This window comes from Lepus europaeus, chromosome 4 (genome assembly GCF_033115175.1).
Source record: "Lepus europaeus isolate LE1 chromosome 4, mLepTim1.pri, whole genome shotgun sequence".
NCBI lineage: Eukaryota > Metazoa > Chordata > Mammalia > Lagomorpha > Leporidae > Lepus > Lepus europaeus.
This window is the reverse complement of record NC_084830.1, coordinates 364188-386131: the sequence shown is the minus strand read 5'-3', so window position 1 is coordinate 386131 and position 21944 is coordinate 364188. Positions and strand designations below refer to the sequence as shown.

At 67.0% G+C, this 21944-nt stretch overlaps 2 protein-coding genes across 2 annotated transcripts; both read right to left on the bottom strand.

Annotated features, from left to right (window-relative positions):
• Window positions 1–74: 74 nt before the first annotated feature.
• Window positions 75–12035, bottom strand: CPSF1 (cleavage and polyadenylation specific factor 1). Its single transcript, XM_062187848.1, has 37 exons — window positions 11839–12035; window positions 9210–9237; window positions 8982–9115; window positions 8825–8905; window positions 7776–7927; window positions 7547–7693; window positions 7328–7467; window positions 7133–7243; window positions 6965–7058; window positions 6256–6343; window positions 6082–6189; window positions 5953–6004; window positions 5781–5875; window positions 5640–5714; window positions 5487–5567; window positions 5325–5414; window positions 5122–5232; window positions 4560–4701; window positions 4235–4413; window positions 4020–4156; window positions 3780–3954; window positions 3455–3664; window positions 3247–3336; window positions 3030–3173; window positions 2804–2956; window positions 2288–2404; window positions 2078–2168; window positions 1928–2012; window positions 1715–1856; window positions 1485–1637; window positions 1234–1410; window positions 1055–1121; window positions 936–983; window positions 704–859; window positions 494–623; window positions 282–420; window positions 75–205 (listed from the first exon to the last, which is right to left on the bottom strand). The coding sequence occupies exons 1-37, from the start codon at window positions 11980–11982 to the stop codon at window positions 158–160; spliced, it is 4314 nt and encodes a 1437-aa protein (XP_062043832.1). The 5' UTR covers window positions 11983–12035; the 3' UTR covers window positions 75–157.
• A 1740-nt stretch (window positions 12036–13775) lies between these two features.
• Window positions 13776–17897, bottom strand: SLC39A4 (solute carrier family 39 member 4). Its single transcript, XM_062187847.1, has 12 exons — window positions 17219–17897; window positions 16603–16875; window positions 16127–16322; window positions 15922–16049; window positions 15667–15838; window positions 15373–15545; window positions 15117–15290; window positions 14915–15037; window positions 14769–14823; window positions 14481–14633; window positions 14202–14389; window positions 13776–14116 (listed from the first exon to the last, which is right to left on the bottom strand). The coding sequence occupies exons 1-12, from the start codon at window positions 17567–17569 to the stop codon at window positions 13988–13990; spliced, it is 2115 nt and encodes a 704-aa protein (XP_062043831.1). The 5' UTR covers window positions 17570–17897; the 3' UTR covers window positions 13776–13987.
• Window positions 17898–21944: the final 4047 nt, after the last annotated feature.

Genomic DNA, 21944 nt, shown 5'->3' with positions numbered 1-21944 from the left:
CGTCCCACCTCGGGGCCCTGGGGCCCACCCCACCGATGCCCCACAGCCCGGGACACTGGGCTCTGTGTCCAGACGCAAGCAATGACCACTCAGCTCAAGCCAGTCTGTCTGTGTTTGTACAAAAGGGGGTGGGAGGCAGTGCGGCGGTGTCCGCGGGCTAGAAGTGGGCGGTGACGCGGTCCGTCTCCAGCAGGTCGTCCAGGATCTACAGGGAGAGGGGGTGGGTCAGCGTGGCCTGGGCATGGGGTGCTGGGGTGGGCGGGCAGGCAGGCGGCACTCACGATGTCGGGCGTGGTGCCGATCTTCTTGGCCAGCTCGCCACGCTCCATGGTGCTGAGGTACAGGTAGCGGCTGAGCAGCTCCCCGTCCAGAACGTTCCGCACGGCGTTCTGCAGAGTGCGCCGGTCCACGTGCAGCATCCTGGGGGCGGGGCCGGGTCAGCGTCCGGCAGGGGGTGGGCTGGGCAGCAGGGCTGGGGAGGGGCGGTGCTCACCGGAAGGCGCGTGGGTTCAGGCCTGCGTGGTGGGGCAGCATGGTGGTCAGTGCGTTCTGCAGCATCAGCAGCCGCCGGTACGTCTTCTCCTGCATGGGCAGCAGGAGCCCGATGCCGCCGTCCAGTGTGGCTGGGGGGTGGGGGAGGGTGTGAGCGAGGCTGACTGCCCCGGCGTCCCCACGGTCCAGCCACAGCCGCCCCTGCACTCACCGAACCACGTGATGTGCTTGTTCTCCCACATGACCGATTTCTTGCTCGGCCCGTCGGCCGCCCCTCGGCACGGCGTCCTCCAGAAGGTGTTGACATGGGCGCCCACATGGAAGTCAGCCCGGCGCAGGAGGCGCATGCCCCCAAAGCTCTCCTTGGCTGGCCAGAGACCCCTCAGGTCACTGCCTGCCCAGCCCCGCCCCGCCCCGCCCCAGGAGACCCATGACCTGCTCACCTTCCGGCAGGTACATGTACACCATGAGGTTGCGGTCTCGGTCAGACACTGTGGGGCAGGGGCCCAGTTAGTTCCAGCTGAGCCTCGTGCTGGCTCAGCCCCCAGGCCCCAACACTCACCCAGGAAGCCCAGCTGAGCATTGTCCACCATGAAGTCCACGCTGTACACCTCGAGGGGCTTAGCGTCCTGTGGGGGAGAGGCGTCAGGCCCAGCCGGGGGCTGCCGCTTGCCCCTGCCAAGCCCCATACACGCAGGGCACGAGCTGAGCTCCCACAGGCCCCCCGCGGCCCCCACACACCCGGGACACAAGGCTGAGCGTCTTGCTCTCCTCCTGGTAGCGCAGCAGCGAGATGCTCTTCATGACGTCGGCAGCCAAGATGAAGTTCTTGACGCTGATCATCTGGTGGATGTACAGCTGCGTGTCGATGAAGGCCATGCCGGTCAGCTCGCTGGCCCGCAGGCTCCACAGGAAGATCTGCGGACATGGGGGTGGGGGTGAGCGGGCAGCAGATGGGGGGCAGAGCGGGGGGCTGGGGCACGGGCGCTCACCTTCTGGCCAATGGCGGACACCAGGTGACCATTGCAGTGGCACAGAGCGGTCACCGGCCCCTTCTGCTCCTTTTCATACAGGACCTTGAACTTGTTCTTGGTCAGGGGCTGGCCGGGCTCAGGCACCACCTCGATCACATCCATGATGAGGATCTGCAGGGCAGGGGGACGTGTGGGTGGCACAGGGGCGGCCGGGCGCCCTGGGTGAGCCCTGGGCCCCTGGGCCTTACCCGCCCGCGACATGTGACCTCCTCGCCTTGCATGAGGCAGGTCCCCGCGGCCACATAGCCCTTGAGGCCGGACACGGTCTCCTCGCTGCGCAGCGACACGGTCTTCATGCAGGTCACGTGCTCCCACTCCTCCAGTTCGATCCTGGGGAGGGGGTGGTCAGGAGGCCAGGCCGCCCCGCCAGGCCCTCCCGCCCCGCCCAGACCCAGCCTCACCTGGCGTTGGGAATGGCCTCCCAGCTGACCGGGGAGATGAGCTGGATGGAGAAGGCCTCTTGCTGGGGGTGGACGTATCGGTCATCTGTGGGACACGCTGAGGTCAGGGTGGGGCTGTGCCCAGCACAGGGCCCCCTGAGCAGGACCCACCTCTCTCGATGCTCTCAAACTCCTTCTCCTCGCCCGTCATGCGTGGGATGCGGGTACACGGGGTGTTGGTGCTGGTGGCCACAGCGTACACCTGGCAACCAGCGGGTGCCACAGGTCAGGAGCCAGACCCACAGGTCTCTGGAGGAAGGGGCAGGGCGGGGCACACAGACCGTGGTTCCCTGGGGGAGAAGCGCGGGGCAGGGCGCAGACCTTGGACTCCACGTGGTAGGCCACGTAGTGGGCTGTGCAGCGCAGTGGTATCTTCCTGACGGGCCAGGGGGCGTCGTAGGACAGGTAGGCAGGCAGGACACTGATCCTCAGCTCTCCCTGGGGCGGGTGGAAGGGGTCAGCTGAGCCTGGCCCCGGGCCCAGGAGACCTACAGGGCTGCTGCATGCAGGCGCTGGCCTGGGCACCTCAGCTTCTGCTGGTGAGCTCCCCCCTCAGGGACTCCCCTACGACTGGAGACAGAGGCCCTGCAGAGGGAGCACGGACCGTCCACTGGAAAGCCCTGGGAAGCACTCACCTTGGTGGCCCATTGCAGGAAATGGCTCATGGAGGGTGCATGCCGCCGACACACAGCCCCGAGGAAGGGCTCCTCCAGCTAGGGCTGTCGGGCCCACGTCCTGCAGCCCTCCCCACGTTAAACTCTGGATACCACCCCTTGGGTCACCCCTGGCCCCAGCACAGCTGAGGGTCCTTGTTCTGCGGGCCCAGGGCCACTCTACCTGTCTGTTGAAGTAGAGGAAGCCACGGGGGCAGTTGACGTTGTGGAACGGGGCAAAAGAGTCAATGGGGCCATCGATGCCCATCGGGTGCAGCCGCAGGGCCCCCCGAGCCGTCACCAGCAGCCAGTGCGGGGAGGGGCCACAGATGAACACCTGGAGGCAGGCGCGTGAGCATGCACAGAGGCCCCGCCCCGCCCCGCCCCGCCCCAGGAAGGCACCAGCCTACCCCTGAGTAGCCGTAGATGTCCTCAAAGTAGCGGAAGCGAGCCACGCGGCCCCGCGGCCCCGGCCCCTCCTCGCTGCTGCCGCCTTCCGCCTTCTTCTTGGACGGCTTCGGCTTCTTCTCCCGGAAGTTGATGTTGTGGGGGACCTGGGGGCGGGCACTGTGAAGGCCCCACTGGCCCAGCCCCCAGCCTTCCCCAGGCTCTCCCCACCCCTCGCACCTTCTTGAACCGGACTTTGAGGTTGCCCTGGCCAAGCTGTGAGTCGTGGGGGAAGGCCTCGTAGATGAGCAGCTCCTGGTCCACATGCACCTGCGGGGAGGGGCTGTGCTAGGTGCTGTGCCTGGGCGGGCGGGGCGGGGCTATGCTAGGTGCTGTGCGTAGGTGGGTGGGGCGGGGCGGGGCGGGGCGGGGCGGGGCTCCCACTCACCAGCAGGTAGGGCCTGCTCTGGCGGCTCCCCAGGGCCACCAGCAGCACCTCCTTGACCAGGGGCAGCTCCCCTTGGCGCGTGGCCTCCTCCTTGCGGGCCTCAGGGCCTTGGGTGGTGGGCTGTCCAAAGGAGCTGTCCACCAGGACCCGCTGCCCCACAGGGAAGTTCTTCACCAGGAACACCAGCCGCCAATCGGGGAGCTGGTAGATCTGAGGGAGCAAGCAGCAGTTGGTGGAGGCAAGAGGGGCGCCCTGCTGTGTGGAAGCGCCCCTCCTCTGTGACCCACCCACCCTCCGCCCCACCCCTCGCTCGGGCCCCGCCCACCTCCATGGTGCCGTTCTCCCGCACCAGCAGACACCAGTGCGTAGGCTCAGCGCGGAAGGGCGCAGGGTCCCGGTCAGCAGGAGGCTGGCTACTCCTGCGGGCCTCCTCCTTGCTGGGGCTGAAGAGGGAGCCCGAGTCGCCGTACAGCATCTCCTCCTCGTCGTCCACCGTGGGGCTGGGGGTGGCAGGTGGTCACAGGCTGCCCGGGAACCCGACGCCCCGCCCCCAGCGCCTGCTCACCTGGTCTCCGAGCCCAGGCCCTCGGCCTCCATGCTGCTCCGGCCGCCGAGCTCATCGCGGGCCCCGCCCAGGCGGCTCTCTGTGGTGAACATGCCACTGACGTCCCGGTACAGGCACAGCGCGATCACCTTGGACTGCTGCGGGGAGACACAGGGCTCAGCCTCGGGCAGGGACATGGGTGGGGGGAGATGGCAGGGGCCGGGCTGGGGGCCTACATGGTGCAGCGGGGGCTTGTGCAGCGCCAGGCGGTGGTGGCGGCCCCCGTAGGAGTCGCTCTTGAGCAGGAACATGGTGACGTGGCCCTCGGCACTCATGATGACCACGTAGGGGTCAGCCACGGCACACTGCACGATGGGGGCGCCCAGGTCCACGGGGATGAAGTGCAGCTGGTTCACTGCGGGCACAGGGCAGCAGGCACAGCTGTCAGCACACGCCCGCCTCCGCGGGACCCAGCGGCCCACCCGGCTGCTGGCCCAGGGCAGCGGGCATGGCTGTCAGCACACGCCCGCTCTTCGGGACCCAGCGGCCGCCCAACCCCACCTCCTTCCAGCAGGCGGATGCCCAGCGGTGACACTTGGACTATGTAGCGGTTATCCCCGATGTTCCCGGCAAACACCGTGGGGCCCTGTGTGGCAAAGCCACTGGTGTCCAGCTCCATGATCTCCTGGCCCGTCTGCAGGATCTGGGGGCGACAGTGGGAGGTGAACCCCCCCACACACACACGCAGGGAACCCTGGCCTCCATGATCTCCCGGCCCCTCTGCAGGATCTGGGGGCGACAGTGGGAGGTGAACACCCCCCCACACACACGCAGGGAACCCTGGCCTCCATGATCTCCCGGCCCCTCTGCAGGATCTGGGGGCGACAGTGGGAGGTGAACCCCCCCACACACACACACGCAGGGAACCCTGGCCTCCATGATCTCCCGGCCCCTCTGCAGGATCTGGGGGCGACAGTGGGAGGTGAACCCCCCCACACACACACGCAGGGAACCCTGGCCTCCATGATCTCCCGGCCCCTCTGCAGGATCTGGGGGCGACAGTGGGAGGTGAACCCTCCCCACACACACATGCAGGGGACCCTGCCCAGGCCCCAGCCCTCACCATGGTAGAATCTTCTCGACTCAGAATGAGGAAGCCGTGTCGGCGCCCGTCGTCCTCCGCCTCAGGGGTCCCCGCCTCCTGCTCCGAGCCCTCCCCCTTGGGGGTGTCTTCCTGCAGAGGCAGTTGGGGAGCAGGACGCTCAGGGCAGGGCAGGTGTGTGGCACCTGATGCCTGGCGCCTCCCCACAGCCCGGTCATCTCTACCTCCTCCTTGTGCACAGGTGCGATGACGGTCCACATGTCGTAGCAGCCAGGAAGTTCAAAGGTCGTCACCACCTGGGGCCGGATACTTTTCTGGAATGGAGAGGGTGGGGTGGGGTCAACCCAGGCAGCTGCCACAAGGACGCGCCCACCTGCCCTACATACCTGCAGCACGGAGAGAGCCCCGTTCTTTCCGTAGCCGGAGCACACCACGACCTCCAGGTCCGGCTCAGGGCTGTTCTGAAACTGAACAGGGTGGGTGTGAGCACCCCCTCCCCACCCCGGGCATCCCAGCCACCCCCACCCAGCCCCAGGCACCTCTTCGGAGAGGAAGGCGGGCTCGCCCATGGCAGCGTTGGCACAGGGCCCGATGTTGAGGATGCTGTCACACACCTGCGGGCACACCACGGGTCAGCTGGGCTGGCGGGGGCAGCCCCCCACCGCCACCCCGAGCCTCACCTCAAACGAGTAGGTGGCCAGCTGTGTGCCCGACTGGGCCTCGCTGCCGTACACCTCGATCTCATCCACGTCGTCCTGCGGCACCGACTTGCTCCCTGCAGCACAGAGCCCGTCTGAGCCCAGCTGGGCCACTCGGCCCCGCCCCACGCAGCCACCGCCCCGGGACCCTCACCTGACCAGCCCACAGTGGTGTCCACTCGCTTCTTCTTGGAGGGAGGCTCTTCCTGTGAGGCAGGAGGGGGCGGTGAGCGGCCCCAGGCCCAAGACAGGGGAAGCCACCCGGCAGGCCCGGGGCACCCACCTTGTCTGCGCTGGCCGGGGGCTCCTGCAGCTTCTCCGTATACTTGAGGAGGAGGGAGTTGCCCAGGCGAGAGCCCAGGAACAGGTACCCGGGCTCCATCGTGACCATCTGAAAGGGGGGCAGGTGAGGGCGGGGCCGTGCCGCACCAGGGCCCCCCCTGCAGCCCCAACTCACGCTGGTGGTAAGGACGCTGGCAGCCGCCTTGTCGAAGTGGAAGGCACGGACACTGCGCATGCCATCGGTGACCAGGGTCAGCACGTAGCTGTGGAAGGAGGGCGCTGAGAGGGGGCAGGGGCCCTGGGGGGAAGGGGGCACTGGGAGGCCCTGGGGGGGCAGGGGGTGCACACTGTCGGTGACCAGGGTCAGCACGTAGCTGTGCAAGGAGGGCGCTGAGAGGGGGCGGGGGCCCTGGGGGGAAGGGGGCACTGGGAGGCCCTGGGGGGGCAGGGGGTGCACACTGTCGGTGACCAGGGTCAGCACGTAGCTGTGCAAGGAGGGCGCTGAGAGGGGGCGGGGGCCCTGGGGGGAAGGGGGCACTGGGAGGCCCTGGGGGGGCAGGGGGTGCACACTATCGGGGACCAGGGTCAGCACGTAGCTGTGGGAGGAGGGCGCTGAGAGGGGGCAGGGGCCCTGGGGGGACGGGGGCACTGGGAGGCCCTGGGGGGGCAGGGGGTGCACACTGTCGGTGACCAGGGTCAGCACGTAGCTGCGGGAGGAGGGCGCTGAGATGGGGCAGGGGGCCCTGGGGGAACGGGGGGCCCTGGGGGACGGGAATGGAGCACTGGGAGGCCCCGGGGGGGCAGGGGGTGCACACTATCGGGGACCAGGGGGCCCTGGGGGGACGGGGGCAATGGAGCAGGCAGGGATGGGGCAAGGGGCTCACATCTCGCCACCCTTGAGGGAGATGACCATCTTGTCGTAGGAGATGAAGGCGGCCTGGGCGCAGTCCAGGGTGATGCGCACCCCCTCCTGGGTGCCTGTTGGGGGAAGTGAGACCGGGCAGACCCGCCCTGGCCCCCAGCCGCCCGCTCCCCCAGGCCCCTGCACTTACGCAGTGGGAAGGCAGTGGTGCCCGCGGTGAGGCTGTTGAGGGCGACTCCATATGGGGGGACGCTCTGATTCAGGTACAGCAGCGAGTTGACGGCAAAGATCACCACGCCACCTGAGGGAGGGCCGAGGCTGGGGGCTGGGCTCCTGCCCCACTGCCCACCCCAGCACCCGCCTCCGCCCAGCCCAGGGCCCTCACCTATGGGCTTGGGCACAGCCAGGGCCTGGGTGCAGTCGAAGGGCAGACTGGTGAGGGACCAGATGACGGGGTGCACCTTCTGTGTGATGTTCAGGGAGATGGCCACGATGGAGCAGGTGTCCTGCCTCACAGCCACGCGCCTGGGCCAACAGGCCAGTCAGCGGGGCTGGGCCAGGCCTCCCTAGGCAAGCTCCCACCCCCAGCCAGAAGGGGGCTCACCCGGGCCAGGTCTGGTTGGGCTCAAACAGGATGAGCAGGGTGGGCTCATAGTAGCCGTGCAGGAACTGCAGGTCCACGATGTTGAGCAGCTTCTCGTCCAGCGCCCGCACGTCGATGATGTAGCTCGGCAGGAAGCTGGACCTCTGCCTGGGGGGGCAGGCTTCAGCCGGGGCACCAGGGCCACAGCACCCGCCACGCCCTCCGCACATGGCTGCCGCCCGGCACTCACCCTTCCCCCACAAGCCCCTCGTGCTCCTCGGCCAGGCTCTCCCTGCGGAAGGGCAGCACCACCAGCCGCGTGCCGTAGATGAGCATGGCCGCGCAACGCCCGTCAGGGTCCACCCGCACGTGCGGTGTGTGCACGTTCTGCACGAACCCATCCTGCAGGGGGCAGCGCGTCAGCCAGGGGGCAGGAGTGTCAGCCGGGCACAGGGGGGAGTGGGCAGGGGCGTCAGCCAGGCCTGGGGGGGGGGTAGGGGGCAGGGGTGTCAGCCAGGCCTGGGGGGGGTAGGGGGCAGGGGCGTCAGCCAGGCCTGGGGGGGGTAGGGGGCAGGGGCGTCAGCCAGGCCTGGGGGGGGGTAGGGGGCAGGGGCGTCAGCCAGGCCTGGGGGGGGGTAGGGGGCAGGGGCGTCAGCCAGGCCTGGGGGGGGGTAGGGGGCAGGGGCGTCAGCCAGGCCTGGGGGGGGTAGGGGGCAGGGGCGTCAGCCAGGCCTGGGTGGGGGAGTGGGCAGGGGCGTCAGCCAGGCCTGGAGGGGGGAGTGGGCAGGGGCGTCAGCCAGGCCTGGGGGGGGGGAGTGGGCAGGGGCGTCAGCCAGGCCTGGAGGGGGGAGTGGGCAGGGGCATCAGCCAGGCCTGGGGGGGTAGGGGGCAGGGGCGTCAGCCAGGCCTGGGGGGGGAGTGGGCAGGGGCGTCAGCCAGGCCTGGGGGGGTAGGGGGCAGGGGCGTCAGCCAGGCCTGGGGGGGGGGGTGGGCAGGGGCATCAGCCAGGCCTGGGGGGGGGGAGTGGGCAGGGGCGTCAGCCAGGCCTGGGGGGGGGGAGTGGGCAGGGGCTTCAGCCAGGCCTGGGTGGGGGAGTGGGCAGGGGTGTCAGCCAGGCCTGGGGGGGGGGGAGTGGGCAGGGGCGTCAGCCAGGCCTGGGGCGGGGAGTGGGCAGGGGTGTCAGCCAGGCCTGGGGGGGTAGGGGGCAGGGGCGTCAGCCAGGCCTGGGGCGGGGAGTGGGCAGGGGTGTCAGCCAGGCCTGGGGCATCTGGGCAGTACAGTGGACAGAGGAGCCCCTACCCGCAGCTCGGGCTCCTCGAAGTAGTGTAGGGACAGGGTCTTCAGGTCGTGGGTTCCCGGGTCGTACTCCACCACCGACAGCTGCGGGGAGAGCACGCCTGTGGCCTGCCTGCTCCCGCCCCACCTGGCCAGGCCCCACCCCAGGCCCAGTGCTCACCTTCGCGTCCTTGAAGCTGAGGAGCAGGGCGTCCCGCTTGGCCCCCGCCAGCTGCACACTGGCCATGGACATGACATTGCCGAAGAAGGAGAAGGAGGCCACCAGCTCCAGCCGCTCCCGGTGGGCCTTCCCCTCTGCACAGGGGCAGTGCGTCCAGGTCTCAGCCAGGTGCTCCGACCACCCCCCCGCCCCCAGGGGCCAGGCCCAGAGTGGCCACCCTATACTCACCTGTGCTCCTGTCATTCTTGGTCTGAGCCTAGAAGAAGGACAGAGGGCAGTGAGGGGTCACTCATGCCCTCGCCCCAGGGAGGCCCCACCCCTGCTGCCCCAGCACCTGCACCATGGGTCTCAGCATGGGCCCAGGCGCTGTGACCATCAGAAAGGAGGACGCCTCCAGTCTCGCTGTGCTGGACACCGGCTGGCCGAGCCTGGCCCATTCCCTGGAGGCGCCCTCCCAGGCCGTGACAACCACAGCCCTGAGCACCCGAGAAGCCCAACTTCTCTGCACCCATGACGCTGCCAGGAAAACCAAGCGAGCTCACACCTGGCCTGGCCGGCCCCCCCAGGCCCAGGGCAGCGACAGGACTGAGCCAGACGCCACACCCAATGCTGCCCCACCCAGGCCCCTGTCTTGTGAAGAACCCTGGGTCTACAGAGCAGTGTGGGTGCTGCCTCTGGGGGCGCACCAGCTCCCCACCCCCACCAGTGGACTGTGGCCAGCCAGACCTCCCTGGCCCCTCCCGCAGGGCCCAGCCCCAGGCTGCTTCCTGGGTGGTGCCATCCACACGGTACCAGGCTTGGGGACCACGGCAGGAGTGGCCTCTGAGGTGCAGCCCAGCTGAGACAACCACAGAACAGGCCTACCCCCGACACAGAGCAGTTTCACCGGCTCTCGTGCCTGCCGCCCGGGAGCAGCGTGCGGGTGAGCGGGAGGCAGAGTGCTTGCCCCAGGGGGCCGGGACCCTGAACAGCAGCCACACAGCCAACCTCCCCCGATTCCCGATCCTCAGACTCTGAAACACGGTCTGAGTTCGGGGTCACCGCTTACACCCCAAACAATGACACAGTCCAGACAGCGGCCCGAGCCCCGCCCCTCTACATGCCAGTCTCTCCCCAGGGTGTCCCACCACCTGAGGCTCCGGCCAGTGCCCAGCTGGCCCCTGCGCCCCTGCTCTTCCCTCCTCGCTCCCTCTGCCTCCAGGACCTCTGCCCCACACCTGGGACCCCTGCCTCCCAAGGAGGTTTTCAGCACGGCCCACGCTCCCCACTCCCCAGCCTGCCTGTCGAGCTCCCCGGGATGGGTGGGCCCGGTGCTCGCCAGCGTCTCCCCGGACGTCTGCCCACGGCAAGCGCTCAGTACACGCTGAGAAGACGGGAATGAGCTCCAGTGGGCTGTAAGAAATCCGATTACACGACAAGGTCTGACCCCGTTAGAAAGGACAAAGTCAGGCCGGCGCCGTGGCTTAACAGGCTAATCCTCCGCCTTGCGGCGCCGGCACACCGGGTTCTAGTCCAGGTCGGGGCGCCGGATTCTATCCCGGTTGCCCCTCGTCCAGGCCAGCTCTCTGCTATGGCCCGGGAGTGCAGTGGAGGATGGCCCAGGTCCTTGGGCCCTGCACCCCATGGGAGACCAGGAGAAGCACCTGGCTCCTGGCTTCGGATCGGCGCGATGTGCCGGCCGCAGCGGCCATTGGAGGGTGAACTAACGGCAAAAAGGAAGACCTTTCTCCCTGTCTCTCTCACTATCCACTCTGCCTGTCAAAAAAATAAATAAATAAAATAAAATGGATTTGAAGGACGGAGAGGATTCAGGCAGAGTGAAGACACAGAGAGACTCAGGCAGGAAAGAGCAGATTGTCGCTGTCTGTATGGGACGTAAACAAATCACCTTTGTAGGCTAGGAAGCAGAAGCTAACGGGAGATTCTGTGTGGAGACTGGGATGTAGATATAGATCTGGCAAGATGATGAGCAAGAAGCCATCCTAGAGGCCGGCGCCGCGGCTCAACAGGCTAATCCTCTGCCTTGCGGCGCCGGCACACCGGGTTCTAGTCCCGGTCGGGGCACCGATCCTGTCCCGGTTGCCCCTCTTCCAGGCCAGCTCTCTGCGTGGCCAGGAAGGCAGTGGAGGATGGCCCAAGTGCTTGGGCCCTGCACCCCATGGGAGACCAGGAGAAGCACCTGGCTCCTGGCTTCAGATCAGCGAGATGTGCCGGCCGCAGCGGCCATTGGAGGGTGAACCAACAGCAAAAAAGGAAGACCTTTCTCTCTGTCTCTCTCTCACTGTCCACTCTGCCTGTCAAAAAAAGAAAGAAAGGAAGGACAAAGTCTTGCAGGCAGCTCGGACGCACGATGCCCTCATCTGCTCCCGTGTCGGCAAGAAGCCCTCTCCAGCTGTTTACTTCTATCCATTTCAAAAGCAGAGCAACAGAGGGAGGTGGGGGAGGTGGCAGATGATCTCCCACCCCCTAGTTCAACCCCCAGACCCCCGGAGCCCAGTCCAGGGCGCACCCTGCCCGCCACATCCCCGCAGAGGGAGGCTCTGGCCTTGAGGCCACGTGCGGAGCTCACGGAAGCGGGAGGCGACCGGAAGGGGACCGGCTGGGTTCAGAGCTCTCACTCCGGTCCCTGTCGTGTGCGCCCTGGCACAGCCGTGCGCGTCCCACTCCACGCACGCGCGCGCAGCCCCCGCCGCCTTCTCTGCGCCCTCAGCTCGCCCCGCCCGGGCGCCCGCATCCCTGCAGGAGCCGCCGCCCGGCCCCGGCGCGCCGCGAAGGCGCAGGGGCCCGGGCCGCCACCCGCGTGGGCGGCCGCGGCAGAGCTCCGCCTGGGGCCGCAGGGCCGGCGCGGCCGGCCTACCTCGGCGTCGCGGTTCAGGCGGTACACGTAGAGCTGCGAGGTGCCGGCCACCACGAGGTTGCGCTCGCTGTTGTTGAAGAAGTTGCAGTACATGCAGAACTCGAGGCCGGTGGGCGGGTGCGCCTGCTTGTACACAGCGTACATGGCGGCCGGAGCGCACGGCCCGCGCGCGCGCGCCGCCCGCCCACCCGGCCGTTGCAGCCGACCCCCGGGGGACCCGGGACGCCGGCGGACTCGGTCCGGCCTCGCCCGGAAGCCCCGCGCCGAGGTTCCGGGCTCCTGCGCGGCGCGAGCGGCGACAGCGGCCCCTGGCGGCCGGGGGTGGCGGCTCCGTCTCACTCGGCGCCCCCCGCCCTGAGGGCCGGCTGCTGGGGTTACCCAAGGCGCCCCCAGGGATGCGGATTGCCAGCTCCCGGAGCTGCTGGGACCCAGCACCCTGACCTGGACAAGTGAAGCTGGAACGTGCAGGCGGCGGATGACGGCCTCTGGCGTGGCCAGGCAGGTGGCGTCCCCTGAGCTGCACCCAAGACACACACACACACACACACACCCCGCCGCACAGTCCTGGATCCTGCGTGCTGAGACTTTTTTTTTTTAAGATTTATTTATTTATTTTTGTATTTATTTATTTGAAAGGCAGAGTTACAGAGAGGCAGAGGCAGAGGCAGAGAGAGAGGGAGGGAGGTTTCTTCCATCCACTGGTTCACTCCCCAGATGGCAGATCTGAAGCCAGGAGCCAGGAGCCTTCTCCGGGTCTCCCACGTGGGTGCAGGGGCCCCAGCGTCTCAGATACCTTCCACTGCTTTCCCAGGCCACAGCAGAGAGCTGGATCAGAAGTGGAGCAGCCAGGACTCAAACTGGTGCCTGTATGGGATGCCGGCTCTGCAGGTGGCTTTACCCGCTTTGCCACAGCGCCGGCCCTAGGTTTTGTTGTCCTAAGACTCATTTATCTATGAATGGCAGAGTTACAGAGAGAGAGAGAGAGAGAGAGAGAGAGACTATCTCCCATCCACTGGGTTTCCCTAAATTGCTCAGGCTGGGCCATGCAGAAGCCAGGAGCCAGGAGCGCCATCCTGGTCTTGAACGTGGGTGGCAGGGATCCGAGCACTTGGGCCATCGCATTAGCAGGGAGCTGGACCAGCAGGGAGCAGCCGGAGCCGCACTCTGGCACGGGAAGCCGGAGTCGCAAGCAGCAGCTTAACCTGCACCACAGCGCCGGCTCCCTGGAGAAGACAGAATATCAGGGTCCGCTGCACCGGGTTCCAGCCGTCCTGCGGGCCTGTCACAATGTCTTTCCTGCTCCAGCACCCGAGGTACTGAGCCAAAAACAGGTTTGATCTGGTGCCCCGGGGCCCCGTCCCCCTCTGCTCTCTCCTCCCGCCTTTCTGACGCCAGGAGAGCTCATGTGATGCTAGAGCCTTGGCAGCCGCGTTGGGCCACGAGCAGCTGCCATGCACGGCGCACATCAAAAGGACATGCCCTGACCCGGCACCTCGGATTGCAGATTGCGGCTGTTTGGAAACGGGACGGCGACAGATGGCGCCAGTTAAGGTGAGGCCACCGGCAGTGGGTGGGGCCAGAAATCCGGAAGGATGAGTGGAATCCCTTCCAAGGCCGGCGACCCGCTGACCCGCTGCCGCACGCCCGGGGACCCTGAGCACCCAGGCACCCTCTTAGGGAGCGAGCCCCACCCACTGGCACCCTGGCCCTCACGCAGCCTCCAGAGCTGCGAGCAGCGACTCTGTTGCTTGTGGCCAGCCAGAGGCCGGGGACCCCCTTGGCCGACTGGCCTGGCCACCTGCAGGCCTGGCGTCCGCTGCAGCCCTCGTCCCCGGGGGCCAGGTCGGTGAGTCGCAGGGGAGCTGGTGCTGCCCGTGGTGCTGGCCGGAGTGCGGCTGGGCTCCAAAGCAGAGTTTCTTTATTGAGGCTGGGGCTGGGGCACAGCGGGGCGGGGTGGGGGGGAGTGGACGCCTGCAGACCAGGGGCTTTTCAGCCGCCCAGGGCTCAAGGTTGCCATGGTGCCAGAGACCGAAGCGGCACAAGGCAGTAAGGCAGGGCCGGGGCCGGAGACCGGGCGGGGGGACAAGGTCAGGGACGAGACGGGGCATGGACACAGGGCAGGGCCGGGGCCGGAGACCGGGCCGGGGTCTCAGAGGGTTATGTCGTCCTCGTACAGCGAGAGCAGCAGCAGGATGGTCCAGCCGCCCAGCAGGCCCACGTTGTGCAGCAGGAAGAGGAGCCAGGGCCTCTTGTCCCTGACGTTCAGCATGGCCGGGAGCTGAGGAGGAGCGGGCACGGGCTCAGCAGCCAGCTCCTCAGCCGCCCGGTGCCCAGCGCTGCCCCTTCCCGGCCACCTCCCTGACCATGTCACAGAGCGCCACGTAGAGGAAGAGGCCGGTGGCCACCGCCAGGATCCAGGCCTCGCTCTCCTCGCCGACTCCCACCGAGAGCGCCACGTAGAGTCCCACGAAGGCCGTGACGGCCGAGGCCAGGTTCAGCAGCAGCGCGCGGCGCACGGTCAGCCCGGCGTGCAGCAAGGCCGCGAAGTCCCCTGGGGGGGCGGGGCCGCAGCTGAGCCCCGCCCCGCCGGCCCAGGCCCCGCCCCCGGCCCGCCCCCGGCCCCGCCCCACCCCGCCGCTCACCCAGCTCGTGGGGCAGCTCGTGGCAGAACACGGCCAGCGAGGTGGCCAGCCCCGTCTTCCAGGAGGATGCGAAGGCGGCGCCCACGGCCAGCCCGTCGGCAAAGTTGTGCACGGCGTCGCCCAGCGTGATCAGATAGGGCAGCAGCCTCAGGCCTGCGGGGCGGCCGACGTGGTCGTGCGGGCCAGGCCTGGGCCCCTCGTCCTGGGCCCAGCCCCGCGTCCTGGGCCCAGCCCCTTGTCCAGGGCCGGCCCCGCCCCCTGGGCCGGCCCCGCCCCCTCAGGCCTCACCTGGAGCGGGCCTCCGTGGCTCCCTGTTCAGCAGTTCTGGGCTGTCCTCCACCACCTGGGAGAAGGATTGAGGGGGTGGGGGAGGGAAGGGGAGCTTCCTTAGGGCCCTGCCGCAAGCAGGGTGGGGGGCCCAGGGTCCCACTCACCAGGTCAGCGCGGGAACCCTCATGGGGCTGCTTGGGCTGCCGGAGCTGGTTGGGGGCCAGCTGCAGGGACACGCCGTGGCCGTGGCCGTGGCCGCCGCTGCAGGGTGCGTCCTTTTCTGGGTCCTGTGGGGGACGGCGGCTCAGGTCCTGTGGAGCCCCTCCCCCACCCACCTGTGAGGTCCAGCACCCGCCAGGGCCTGACCTCGGGGTCCCTGGGCAGCAAGAGGTTGAAGAGATTCTCCAACAGGAAGAAGGCGTAGAGGCCGCCGAGCACGGCCAGGAGGCGCCAGGTGGGCTCCGAGCCGACGCCATCCCCCTCGCTGTCCGTGTGGCCGTGAGCGTGGTCCCCCTCGCCGTGCGTGTGCAGGCCCAGGACCTGGGGAGCAGGGGGCGCTGGGCTGGGAGAGAGGCTGGGGCGGAGTCCCGGGGTGGGGGCGCGGGGGTGGGGGCGGGCAGACCTTGGGCGTCAGGTGCAGGAGGGCGTCGCCCGTGAGCGCGCCCACGGCCAAGCTCAGGAAGGTCTGCAGCACGTAGTGGGTGGCCACGCTGCAGTGGGTGCAGCTCAGCAGCAGGAGGCCGAAGACCGCGCACAGGCAGATGATCAGCGTGGCCAGGGAGCCGTACAGGTACTCTGGGGAGCGGGGCCGCGTGAGGGGGCGCGCACGGCTGGCCCCCACCCCTGCCCCATCCTCTGGGACAACGGGCACCCTGGGGCACCCTGGGGCACGGCGGGCGGCCGGGCGGGCACTCACGCTCGCTCTGGCTGAGCTGGTCCTTGGTGGAGGTGGTGGGCTGGGGGCTGCAGGCCCCGCTCAGCTGCTGCTGGAGCAGGGCGGGGCTCAGCTGGGCCCATCCCTCGGGGCTCACCCCCTCCTGCTCCGACAGCCCGTACACGGCCATCACGTCCCTGGCACTCAGGCACGCCTGCGGGGCGGGGGGAGACAGCGATCAGGGCCTGAGCAGCCCCGTGGGTGCCCATCTGCCCCCCGGGGCCCCAGGCCACTCACCACGTCCCACTCGTGGGAGCTGCTGTTGAGAGCACCAGGCTCCTGGGGGCTGGCCGCCCTGCCCAGCCTCCTGTGGTCACTGTGGGCCTCTGCACCCAGCCCCAGCGTGTGCATCAGCGTCTCCAGCTCTGGCGGGGAGGCCAGAGTCAGCGCCGGCCGCCGGCTCCAGGCCCGCCCTCACCCTCCCGAGGGACCCAGGTCTCACCGGCCAGGGTGAGGTTGGGCGCCTCACTGCTGTGGTGCCGGAACACAAACTCCACGAAGTACTGGGGGCCCGGCAGGGCGCGGAAGCAGGACCCGCTCCTGGCGTGGTCCAGCAGGGCGGCCAGGGCCGCGCCAGGGTTGCCGGGGGCCCCTGCCCCCACCACCTCCTCCAGCAGCTGAGGGACACCTGTGCAGGCCTGGGGGAAGAGATGGCCGCAGCCTCACCCGGCGCCTGGGCTGGCCGCCTGCCCTGGCACCCCTGGGTCTCCCCCACCAGCCCCTCCCTTGGCATCCGCTCCTGTGAGCCCTCTCCTCCCAGGGGCTGCCAGTGAACACCACCTTGGACCCCAACCCCCCACCACCTCCCCGGCGTGCCCCAGGTGCCCTGTGCGGCCACAGCCAGGCCCCCCAGGCGGCCCCTCCACTGGCCGTCGGCCCTTCTCGTCCATTCTGTACCAGGCCTGCCCGCGCCCTGACCTCCTCCCCAGTGGCCTGGCGGTCAATGGGGTCCTCGATCCTCTGCAGCAGCTGGCTCAGGCCCAGGGTCAGGGCACCGGGGCCCTCGAGCTGGGCCAGGAGTCCATCGGCGCGGGCGGCCCAGCGGCCAGCCCGGATGTCGGCACAGGTGCCCTCCGGGTTGCTCAGGAAGAGGGTGGCTGCCGCGCTGAGGCGGGCGATGTGCCGGGACTCCAGGGCCCGCCCCGGTGCCTCGGGCTCGCCCAGGGCCAGGGCATCCTCCACAGACGGGCACTGTGGGCAGAGATGGGTGGGCAGGGGCCAGGCTGGGCTGTGGGTCTGTGTGCGAGGAGCTGCAGCTCCCCCTCAGGGCACCCAGTGGTCCCCACCCCGGGAGTCCACACCGCATGGCCGTGTTAGGCTGGCGGATTGCTGTGTACACACAGGGCGTCCCTGGCTGGGCTCCCCGTCTCCAGCTTTCCCCAGGAGCCACCACCAGTTTGATGGCCCCTGGATTCCTGGGCGCCCGAGGCCCGCCTCCTGGAGTTTGCCCAGGCCTTCCGCTGCCGGCACAGGGTGGAGCAGGCGGGAAGGGGCTGGGGCTGGGGCTGGGGGACCCGTCGGGTGGGGCTGTTACCTTTCCACACGGCCCGCCGCAGTGCACACGGGCCGCTAGCGTATTTAACAAGCCGCCCAGCGCCTCCCGGTCCAGAGCGCCCTGACTGGAGGTGAGTAGGCTCAGCAGACGGGGATGCTGGGCCGCCGAGGCCACCGCCACCAGCAGGGCCAGGAGCAGCCCCGGCCGGAGGCAGGCCGGGGACGCCGGGACCGCCATCGTCGGCCTGCTGCTCAGCGCCTTCTGGAGGCTGTGGGTGTCTGGGTCACTGGGGCTGCCTGGGGCCAGGCTGGGGCTGGGCCATGGGAGACCTCTCCCAGGTATTGGCTGCAGGGCTCTGTGATTGGCTGCTGGAGGCGCCGGATTAGCCATTCCAGTAGCAGGTCCTCCCCGGGGCTGCCGTGGAGCCTCAGATGTGTCTGGTGAGACCGGGTCTCTTCCCTGCAGGTGGGTGGCCTTGGCACCTTCCCCCCCACCTGCCACCCCCCAGAGGCAGCTGGTGGGGCCATCCCTCTGCTCCCCAAGGGAGTTGCCTTGGGACCCTGGCAGCTGGCCCCAAGCTGGGGTCCTGGGACGGAGGTGGTGGATGCCACGTGATCTCACATGGCCCCAGGCCCCTTGCTCCACCCCCTTCCCACTGCCCCCAGCGCAGGTGGTCTAGGAAGCCCCTGAGCCCCGTTCGGATGGGGGTGGGGAAGCCTCTCCCTAGTGCTGGGCTGGGGTCTCCCGGGGCAAGTGCTGCCTGCTGAGTCATGCTCCCCTGGCCAAGTCTCCAGGAACTGCCGGGGGCCTTGGCCTGGCCACTATCTGGTTGGGAGCCCCTGGGTCAGGAGGTCAGGGCCAGTCCTGAGCTCCAGGCCCAGGGAGGGTTCCCAGCCCTGCCCCTCCGGGCCAGCTTCCTGGCCTTTGAACCCCTCAGCCTTATCTCTGCCTGCCTGCTGGGCTAAAAGCACCACTGGGCCCTCCCTCTGTGTCCCACCAAGCTCTGACCCTGAGCCCCGCCTTTGGCATGTGGCTGGGTGGGGAGCCGTAGCCTGAGGCTGGAGGACTCTGTCCCCTGCTCTCTGCCCAGGTCAGGTGCTTCTCCCCTCTGCCCCATCCACACAAAGCCTGATGCCCTCTGGCTGAGGACACCTCTGTGACCTCTGACCCTGAGCCCAAAGGATCTAGGGGGCGACTAGTGACTTGGAGGCACTGGGACTGTAGAATCAGAATCAAAATGGAGAGAGTGTGGCTAAAAGCTAATTGCAGATCTCTTGCTTCTGTACATATTAGCTTTGCTCGCTAATGACTAAGGGTGTCTTGTGAAACTATATGGGGGCTGGCGCCATGGCGCACTAGGTTAATCCTCCGCCTGTGGCGCCGGCATCCCGTGTGTGTGTCCTGGTTGCCCCTCTTCCAGTCCAGCTCTCTGCTATGGCCCGAGAAGGCAGTGGAGGATGGCCCAAGTGCTTTGGCCCCTGCACCCACATGGGAGACCCTGAAGAAGCACCTGGCTCCTGGCTTCGGATAGGCACAGTTCCAGCCGTTGCGGCCATTTGGGGAGTGAACCAATGGATGGAAGACCTTTATCTCTGTCTCTCTCACTGTCTGTAACTCTACCTGTCAAATAAATAAATAAAATCCTTTAAAAGAAAGAAAGAAACTATGTGGGCCCAAATTCCCAGGAACTAGTTTGAAATGTGCCCTCACTGTTATCTTACAACCGTATCTTGGATCCATTATTGGGTTTGTTATTGTTAGCTGTTAACTTACAGCCATATTCTGGTTTTCCTTTTTATTGTTCACTGCATACCAGGGGCCCAGTTCACAATTGTGAGCCCAGTGGACAGAATACTAAACCGAGCTGTGTAACCTGCTGTGGAGGGGTAAGGAGTGTCGGTCCCAATCAGTTACCCTGCCTCTCATTTTCAATAAAATGCATGTGTGACTGCCACTGGTTTTTATTTTATTTTTTTTTATTTATTTATTTTTATTTTTTTTTTTTATTTTTGACAGGCAGAGTGGACAGTGAGAGAGAGAGAGACAGAGAGAAAGGTCTTCCTTTGCCGTTGGTTCACCCTCTAATGGCCGCCGCGGTAGCGCGCTGCGGCCGGCGCACCGCGCTGTTCCGATGGCAGGAGCCAGGTGCTTCTCCTAGTCTCCCATGGGGTGCAGAGCCCAAGCACTTGGGCCATCCTCCACTGCACTCCCTGGCCACAGCAGAGAGCTGGCCTGGAAGAGGGGCAACCGGGACAGGATCGGTGCCCCGACGGGGACTAGAACCCGGTGTGCCGGCGCTGCAAGGCGGAGGATTAGCCTGTTGAGCCACGGCGCCGGCCTGTCACTGGTTTTTGTAGTTCTCTATTTTAGCTGACCAGCGGATGCAACAGGACGAGGGCAGCCCCGCAGGGAGCTGTGGCGGCTCTGTGCTCTACCACAGTGGACAGAGGCTGGGCCACACTGCCTGGGAGCTATCAGCGTCTGGGCAAAGGTCTCGGCCATCCCAGTCTCCCCTCCCCCAGTCTCTGGGCCAAGGGGCAGAGCTGCCTGAGCTGAGCCGCTGGAGGTCTCCCCACAGGGGGCTCCGAGCAGCCTGGGGGCGTCCCTGTTCCTGGCTCAGGAGCCCCCCCTTCTTGCAGCCTCGCCCTGTTCCCCCAAGGGCAGATGCAGCTCGGTGTCCGGTGTCAGTCTGCTCCCATCTGAGACCAAACACCCAGCTCAAGGCAGCAGGCCCTGGGGGTGGGCGTCACCCAGCCTTAAAGAGGAAGGGGATTCTGACCCCTGCTACCTGGTGGGGAGCCTGGAGGACGCTGGTTCTGTGATAGGTTGGTCCCGGTGGGGTGGAAGAGAGGGTTGGGGGGGTCTCCCTAAGAGGGTGCGAGCTGCTGCCCCGTTTGTCCTTAGCAAGGTCCAAGTGCTGGAGCCCACGGCCTGCTCCTCCCCAAAGCTGCCTTAGGGAGCGTCCAGTTTTATCATGAGAATAGCAAGGGAGTGGCATTCCACCCTCTGAGCTCCCAGGCTGCCGTGAAAACAAGTCACTCCCCCAGCCCGACAGGGCCAGCAAGATTCCAAGTCAGGGCCTCAGAGGGGCTCTGTCTGTGCCTTGGGACGGTCAGTTTTCTTCCCAGAATTGTACTTAAAATCCTCACTACCACCAGCCCCTCGGGTCTGCCCGTCTAGGAGCCCCCTCCAGGTGGCTTGGGCAGGAAGTCTCTGACTTAAATAAATGTTGCTTTTGACAGAGACCCGAGTGGCCTGTGTTAGGAAGTTAAGATTGGTGCCTCCTCCCACGGGACTCCATAAACGTTAGGAAAAGAGGTGCAGAACGAGAATCTACAGCCCGGCCGCATTTATTCAGAGAAAACAAAGTTGTAGAGGTGGGCGACCAGCTGCCGGCCTGCGCCTTCTTCTATTTTAGGGGGCTAGGGGTGGGGGTGGGGGAGGGGACTTCCTGGAACTGGTCTTTCAGGAGGCCGTGGGGGAGGGTCTGAAGGCAGCAGTGTGTGAGATCCAAGGGCCAGGAATACATCCCAATGTTTATGGGTGATGAGCGGGGATGGCTGAGGCTCCGGTCTCTCCCACCTGCCTTTCTCTGAGACAGCCACACGGACAGGACACAGAAGGGCCAGTGCCCAAGACAGAGGCGGCAGGGAGGGTAGCCTGCCTGGGCTGTGCTTCATGCCACTGAGCTGGTCACATGTTCCATCACGTGAACAGAAATCCAACAGGGATCCAGACCGCCTGCCCTGCCAGCTGCCCTGCCAGCTGCCCCCTGACACGGGAACCAATGCCCACACTCACCCTCATGCCTTCCCTGCCAGCTGCCCCCCCTGACACGGGAACCAATGCCCACACTCACCCTCACACCCTCCTGACAGCAGGACGGGGCACCCACGCGGCCCCTCCCCCCTGACACGGGAACCAATGCCCACACTCACCCTCACGCCCTCCTGACAGCAGGACGGGGCACCCACGCGGCCCCTCCCCCTCTGACACGGGAACCAATGCCCACACTCACCCTCACGCCCTCCTGACAGCAGGACGGGGCACCCACGCGGCCCCTCCCCCTCTGACACGGGAACCAATGCCCACACTCACCCTCACGCCCTCCTGACAGCAGGACGGGGCACCCACGCGGCCCCTCCCCCTCTGACACGGGTGCCTGGGACTGAACAACCCTGACAATGGTCACGCTATTTTAACTACTCCAGCACCATCTTAGGGAACTCTAGTAAAACATTCCCTGGAAATTGGGCCGAAACCATAAGTCAAGGGCAGGCAGCTGCGGTGGTTTGAGATAACGGCGCCAGATAAAGGCATGGGAAGCACCCAACCACCCCTTATCTGTGGGTCCTGGCAGACGGCAAAAGTATGCAAGGTATTTTCTGCATGCCCCCACCCCATTGTCTTATCGAAACCCTGTAGCCACGCTTTTTTCTGCTTCTGTATCCCCCGCTTCTGCTATCTCCCAGGTATATAAGCGCCCCCCAGACACTACTACGCACGCCTCTCTCCTGCCTCCCGCTGAGTCGGGTCTGGAGACGGCGCTCGTGAAATAAAGCCGCCTCTTGCATTTGCATCGTCTGGTCTGAGGGTTTTTGAGTCTGGGGTCGCGATCTAAAGGGCCCAGTGGGGATTAGGGTCCTTCAGGACCACACCCACCCATGCACCTTCCTCTTCTTGCCCTGGGCTCTGTGCTGGGCCTCTACCTGTGTTCAGCTGTGTTCCCACTGCCCAGTGTGCTGTCTGCGGCCATGGTATACTT